Raw genomic sequence first — 7,811 nt, forward strand, 5'->3', positions numbered from 1 at the left:
TCCTGATAGTTAGCATCAGTAAAATTGATTTTCTATTCTGCGCATTTTGACATCTTGTACGTTTCTTTTTCATCTTTTAATTGCTCAATTATTTCAATGATTTGATCAGTTATCTTAATTCTCATTATCAAGCATTGGCCTTTCATGCTGAGCGTTTGACATATTAAGGCGAAACCCTCTGATGGCTCATGTTGTCTTGGACAAAATGTGTCCCGCTTTTGCCGAGGCTCTGATTGGTCGAGCAGGGATGACGCCATAGAGGCCTCAACCAATCACAGAGCACCACCACAGTATGCGAGAATGCGTGCCATCTATGGCAATATGCCAATCAATGAAAAATTAACATTAATGGCTAAATAAATATTTCATCTATAATCTCAACAACCAATTATAAGTGAATACATGAATTGACTAATAATAAATAATTAGGTAATAATTATTTGCCCACTTGGTACTTGATTAATAACTCATTTTATTGTTGCATGTTTAATTATTGCAAATCAGCGCCAGTTGCGTAGCAAAACACGGAACTCGGGCTTTCGCCTTTCACTATTTTAGTCGTTGAAGTCCCTCGAAATTTTTAAACCCATTTTTACTAGTTTTCAAGTTTTAAATTATTTCAATTATTTGTTTCATCAAATAACATTCAAAATTTTCTTAATTCGCGCCATCAGGCACGCACTTTGTGAGCACTTTGACACCTTCGAACCTCCTTTTTCAAGTTTTCACTTCTTCAGTTCCTCAATTATTATTCTAAAATTGCACACTGAGATTTTTTATTATCATCATCAAGGATTAGCTTTTCATACTAAGCATTTGACAGCTTTCAACCCTCTTTTTCCTCTTTTTTCATTTTCTGCAAAGTTTTATTATTTATATGACCACTTAACACTCTAAATTTTCTTCATTATCATCGCCAAGCATTGGCATTTTCATTCAGATCATTTTGGCAGCTCTTAACTCCCGTTTTTAAGTCTTTAATTTTTGCAAATTATTTAAAATAATGTATTTGTCAGTTACGTGTTCTGCATTCTCAATTGGCGTCACCAAGCGTTTGTTTTTCATTCAGAGCATTTTGGCATCTTCAACCCCCTTTTTCCCATTTTTATATTTTGTTTCTTTAATTATTGAATTCATAAATAATTACAGCGATTTCAATCCGTAGTCATTGCCTATAACAGACTAATCAATCATAAATCGCAAGAGCCATAAATTACCATGATACGACTTTTTTTTTTGCCTAGCCCAGCTAATTTCCGACACTTGGTTCCGACAACTACGACGCCGACGGCTTTCTGGCCGAACTAGCTATAGGATATCGCTTAGCATTTTGAAGACGGCTTCACAAGTCAAGGTTTCGCGTCGTTGTTTAGGGTTATATGCCTCAAAGGCACTGAAAGTGGGAGGGACTCCGTAACGGAAGGATGCGGGAAGTTCGACCATCTGGGGATATTTAACGTGCACTTTATCGAACGCAGTATACGGGCGCCTTGGTATTCGGCACCACGGTAAGGCAGCCGCCGCGGCCCGGATTTGATTCCGCGTCTAGTACTTCAGCATTCGAGAACCCCCACCATTGAGTCACCGTGATGGGGAGTTCAAAACTGTAGCTACAGCCGGGCTACTCCTTGTTTGGGGTATGAAGGATATTAAGCATCGGTGTATCTGAAATACAACTGGCCTACCACTTAAGAGCGGACGCCGCGCCGTCAGCTTGCTCCAATAATGTGCGATGGCTCCGTGTTTTGAACGCATTGCGATGCACGTTCCCCCTTCATCGATACCGTCAGCAGCAGTGTAGCTGGCTAAATAAATCAGGTACGATAATTACCCGCGCGAGAATGAGGGCAAAGTTTTGCTTCCTTCGTAGCACTCTAGCAGCGAGCGACCGCGCGGTAGCAAATGCGCGGTGCCGCTCCTTAACCGCTGCTGCCGACAGAGTCACGGTCGCCACTCTTGCTCACGACTGTGAGCATTTCATTTTTGCAATATTAAAATCAAGGGGCCTTTCTTGTCGTCTTTTCAGCAAATCACTGGAAATTTATCTGAAATGCAGAGTTTTTAATGTCATTGTTTATTGAATACTTTATTTTACGTTAGCGCTACACTGTCTGAACTTCATAATTACATTCTCATCAACAATTTGACTCCAGTAAACCTGTATTCCCCTGTTCATCTCGGTAGAAAAAAAAGAAGGTTCAACACGAATACAACTTCAAAAAAATTTTGACTTGTTATTCGCAACGCAGCTTGACACCTCAAATGCTTTGAATAGCACTCTTTTGGCTTCCTCTCTTGTGTGACTGCAGGCAACTTGTATTGCTTTCCGCGGCTCAGATCATCACAATACACAAGCTTCCGTACACATAGAAACAGTCCAACTTCTTCGCAGTTGAATAATTCGTCGATGAAATCCCACTTCTTTTCTTTTCAGGTGCAGCACGTGCCCAGTTCCGCATCACTGGGTTATAAAACGCCGGAAGCCTTTATAGTTAACACAGGCAACTAGACCAGTGCAATTGGATGTCAGTTCCAACTTACGCTAGAAAGATGCGGTGTCAAAAGCTAAGAAGAACTGAGCTCTAATCCTTTCAAATTACGTTCAGAGAATAAAAGAAATTATTCTCTAGCTCTCTCTGGTATATGAGCGCTCACACTGTACAGCAAATGCACACATTGAACAGCTATGAAATTTAACTTTTGCTTCCTGTCGAATCATAATCATGGCCTCTTAGCTTTAAACGACGCATTCCAGCCGTTTTGATATAAGTGGTGGTTCAGCGTAGCCTCTATGATATCTGCTTAAAATTTATGTAGACGCATGCATTTTATTTGCAAAACGGGTCGCTAATGCCGACACCTGCGTTTGCTCTTTTGTATTTCCTGGGTTATGAAGACCTCTTTTTGGTGTCGGAGGTCACTTTTTAGGTAGAAGACGGCTCCCTATTTACTCTCACCAACTTCTATTTGGCCTCTGTATTCCTTGATGTTCATGCTGGTAACGTTTTGTCAAAAAAAAAAAAAGAAATAATATTGAGTATTGTTTTGGGTTCTATAGGCTCTACAAGTCTACGACGTGCTTCATAAGGGACTTGTTTTTGTGGGAAGTTTAAGAAAATCATCTGAAACTAATGTGTGCCAAGTTTAACTTCAACTTTCAGATTGCGTGAGTAACGAGCAAGCCACTATGTATTAAGTGTAAGGGGCCTCTGAGATGGATAGGAAGGACTTACTCTCGTCTGTGAACTGGTACATGCCGAAGAAGCCCGTGCGTTCGTGAGCGTGATTGGTCTTGAAGATGATCTCCATACGAGGTTTCATGGTTAGAAGCGGCACCGGTACTTCGACGCCGCAGTAGCGCCCGACCAATTGCCGCACGTTGGTCACGCTGATGGTGCTGATGTCTACAAAGTCGTTGAGGCACCTGCGTCAGGATACAAAACAGCCTGTATGTTAGCGGCCCAATTGTCTAATATTACCTTCTTATGAAGCGCTTCCACTTTTCGTTATGTGAGGGTTTGACTATTTTTAATACTCCTTACACTTAGCAACAACTTTCTATGGCAATACAAGGAAAGCTGCAGAGTCAACACACATCTGTTTACGACGCAAAAAAATATAGTCTCTATGGAAATTGCACTGATCGTGCTCTGGTATAGTGTAGCATTAAGGAATTATTCACGTTATCATTACATCAAGATTATATCAGAAAAGCACCAAAGTACAGTGTTAGTAAGAGCATTTTAATATTAGCCCTATACTACTTAGCCATATGCTTGCCTTACTAATTTCTAGGCCAGGAATTTAAGCAAGGAAGGATGAAGGTTGATATTCATTCATATATCACAACGACCAAAAACCAATGCTGACCGGACTACATACTTTTGAGTCCAGCAAGATGGCATGATGATGATGACAGAACCGAAGCTTCGCGCACAGAAAGCAAAATAATTTTACCCATGCGCTTAGACTAAACTGGCATTTACCCAGCCTATTAACGCGCAACTTTAAAATTACTTTTACAGCAACCGGATCGTTTTACCCATGATAATTAGGTCTTTATTGAAACCATCATTAGTTATTCCACAGCTTCTCTCGCGTGGGTATATCAAACTTTGTATTGCAAGAAAGACGATCCTTATTTTTTTAACCTATAATACGACTAACGGCTTCTTTATTCGTCGAATGATCACGTGTATAAAAAACAAGAAACTGAGCATTCCTGAGTGCAGCATCTGTGTTTGTGTACAGCTCGTTTTTTGTGAATGTCTTGCTTTGAGTGCAGTTATTTATGGTAAAAATGTCTAGCAAACTTGCCACACACCCAACTTGCCCAAGAGGAACCTTCTGATTGCTATGCGACCAAATTTCATATTGCACAGTGAAAATCAATTATCATTAGATGGGCGCAAACCATTTGCCGAAATTCAGGGAGGACTGTAAAGTACGCTCAATGGCATACCCGTTAACCTTCCCCTCGCTTCGCTATGGATATTTTACATTTGTCTTGTGTTTTACATTAAAATGCAATAAATATCTGAAGTGGCAGGTATTTTTCTACATCATATTGTTGCTTGAAAGAAATATACCGACTGTATGGTGCCATGCAGTAATAATGTAAAAGTGCTTTTGAAAACAACCTGGCATGTTTTTCGAAGGATACAGCATGTGCCAGTGTATGCTATGAGCTAAACAAAAACAAAAGGTGAAAAGGCTTAACGCAGAGAAACAATATACTCGCCCTTTTGAAAATGGAGGTTCGAGGTCGAAGTGGAGAAATGTGATCTTGAGCGTCTCCGATTCTTGGCCCTTGAAGAGATAGTAGCAGTGGATACTGCCTGGGTACGGTTCCGGATACTGGGGCGACGAGAAGTTGCCAGACTTGCTGGCCAGGCTGTCGAACTCCATGTGGCAGATGCCTTGAGCAGCCCTTGCTTGTAACGTCAGCAACATTAGCCATTTGAAGAGCGCTATAAGTTGAAGCATCTGCGAAGTATAAGTGAGCGTGGCAGAACACTTATTACTCATCTTTTAAAACCTGCTGCATTCTCTATCTTGTAAAGCAATACTTGAGCCAAGTTGGTAGAGCACAATAACGGCCAGTGTATAGCACGGCGAGCGGCAGAAGCCATGCAGTGCATCATATTGCCGGCAAAGATATAAACCTGGTACACTGACGTCTGGGACAAAATATTCATAGCGGAAAAACGCATAACCCTATTACTGCCAAAATAAAGAACGCAGAAGAATTCCCTTGACATACCGTAAGGCCGCTTTCAACATTCGGCACAGGAAGTCCATTATGCCAATCATTTCTCCTTGAGCTGCAAGGTAACAAACAACATAACCCTAGCGTAATGTCACGCCACTCCTCGTGTCACAAATGCCACTGATAAAGATTTATCTGACTGAGAGAACGACAATGGCTAAAACACTGCATGACGCAGGGACACAGCTCGGACACCAGACAGCACCAACTGAATGTGGATGCACGATGCAGGTCCATTGCTGATTGTTCTTGAGTGACGGGCACATCGAGATCCTGCCATACACGCCCGCCTGGTCCCGAAGACGTCTGTCAAAACAGTGGTCTCCGGGGAGGACACGCATGCCGCATACAATAAGGACGTTCTACCAGGCTCGCATTAACTGACGGTTACTTATGACCGCCGCGTTGCGAGAGGTCCCCGGGAAGCCTCCTTTAATACACAGGCCTAAAAGACACAACGCTGCTGGCTTCATCCGAAGCCTTCTTTCAGTAGAGATGACGGAGCCAAAGATATGGCCACGTGAAGGCACGACCGTCTTATGCGCATGGGGAGCGGAAACAAAAAACAAACAGAATTGCTCGCATCGATTCTTCCCTCGGGAGCCGGAAGACGCTGGGTGGGTATGTCCCTCGTGAGCAGCGGGTGCGTCTGAAGTTGCCAGAATCATCGAAGCGCGAGCGAGAAACAATAAGCCGCTGCCTTAGGGAAGAAGCGGGGGAGGTCACTAGAGAAATCGTTCGAACGAGACGCAAACCCATGGGAGACTGCTGATTTAGCTCGCGTCCGCTCGCTTCTCAATGCATGATGCCGAGAGCAGATCGTCTGGCTTGAACTTGCGTTCAGTCTATGTTACAGTCTTTGGTAATATATGACAATGCACAGACATCGGCAATGCGTTGGATCTCACGAAATATAAAGTGTCTAGTCTACCATTTGGCTTTGTAATCTCATTAGCCCGGATGCACCGCGTTTAGGGTTATGAGAAAATTATAAGAAATACGATAGGGCACCATGACTAATGCAGCAAGCGTTATTCCACTGATGAGTACAAGGATAAACTGAAGCAGTAATTCTTATCCACCTCTGTGATTCCGTTAGTGTTAGTTAGTTAGTTTTGGGCCGTTTCTGTACTGGAAGAGCACGCCAGTAGAATAAACGTGCATTTTATAAGCTTGATGTAGTTAGAAGTAACTAAGAAGAAGAATTCGACCGAAAATTTGATTCCGTGTTTAAACATGCTCTCAGCCTATAATCGTTCTATACTCAGCGCATCAAAGAATTAATTGCCTCGTTTAAATTGCGAGGCGAAAACTGTTTTGAAAGCTGCCCGAACTTATTCAGCTACAGAGCAAGCACTGTCCCAACCTTTAAGCTCGATGAAACTATTGCGATTGAATCTCAGTAGGAAACAGCTTGCAGTGAAATATTGACGGAAAGCGCCAAAACACTGCTTTATAGATGCCAATCAGCTCTACCGTCGCTGTCTGTCTAGCCATTCCTTTTCCCCTTCCGCGCGTGCTACCTTCGGTGGCTAACTTCACTTCTCGATACTTTTGATTTCTGCGTTTGTTTATTCCTGTCATAAAGACCTAAATATATTCCTACCGTATTTACCCATTCATGAAGATGTCCTGAAATGCATCGTAGTTTGACTCGTAACCAGATTACCTGCTATCTTGGTTATTCACGTCACATCAGCCTTCCCACATCCACATACTGAGCTTGAAGTAGTCAGAATGCGAAGGGAAGCAATAAGGTATTAAGGTATTATTATTAATGAACAGAAGGTCTTCAGCTCAGGCTGTTCAGCGTTTGCGAAGAGTTTCTCTGCTGTACCACATAATTAATTATCCCCTGTTCCATGTTTACCTATTACAATCCTAAACGAAGTACCATCAGATTTCGTCGTATATTAACATTATTTGCTGTACAAGTTTCTCGAGAAGTCAAATAAGGGTTATATAGATTTCGTGACTAAATTAGAGTATCAAGGAATCAAAATAATTTGCTTTTTTTTATCATCAAACAGCCATTAGGAGCAAACATCAAAAGTGTACCAAAAGATTTTAATGATCACCATAACCAGTCTGCCTACGCCAATGACAGGCAGAAGTCTTCAAGCATTGTCATGACCTAATAAACAGTTTCCAAAGTCCTCTCTGTCCACATCTTCGCTGCTTTGACGCCAACTAGAAATCATGAAGTTAGATTAAGGAAAGTGCAGTGAGTTGTAGAGCGTAAAAGAGTAAGTCTAATGCTGTCAGACAAAAAAAAAAACTAGAAGCATGAACGAAAAAACGAGTTAGTTAATGTGAAAAAAAAAAAAAAGAGGTATCCAACTGGTTTGGGCGTAGGAAGTAATAGAAATGACAGAGCTTGCTCGTTCCATGCAGATAGTGTAGAAGCCATAATGGATAAAATGGACTGCACCGACAGAGTAAGATAAAAAGGTTAATATTACATTTTCAGGCGCAACGTTGTTGTCTTAGTTAAGCGTATCGCTATTACGAATCCATACTGCGGTAAAAGCATAATGTACCT

The 7,811-nt window shown here is 41.8% G+C and overlaps 1 protein-coding gene across 1 annotated transcript in view; it reads right to left on the reverse strand.

Annotated features, from left to right (window-relative positions):
* LOC146208993 (neuropilin and tolloid-like protein 2) overlaps positions 1-4,980 on the reverse strand; it is a 43,706-nt gene extending 38,726 nt beyond the window's left edge. The window contains exons 1-2 of the mRNA XM_084587349.1: positions 4,742-4,980; positions 3,234-3,424 (exon numbers count right to left, since the gene is read on the reverse strand). Coding sequence (XP_084443475.1) covers positions 3,234-3,424; positions 4,742-4,953 — 403 coding nt within the window. The 5' untranslated portion in view covers positions 4,954-4,980. The remainder of the gene's footprint in view (positions 1-3,233; positions 3,425-4,741) is intronic.
* Positions 4,981-7,811: the final 2,831 nt, after the last annotated feature.

Source organism: Amblyomma maculatum, chromosome 1 (assembly GCF_055883805.1).
Source record: "Amblyomma maculatum isolate TAMU_Amacu chromosome 1, ASM5588380v1, whole genome shotgun sequence".
NCBI lineage: Eukaryota > Metazoa > Arthropoda > Arachnida > Ixodida > Ixodidae > Amblyomma > Amblyomma maculatum.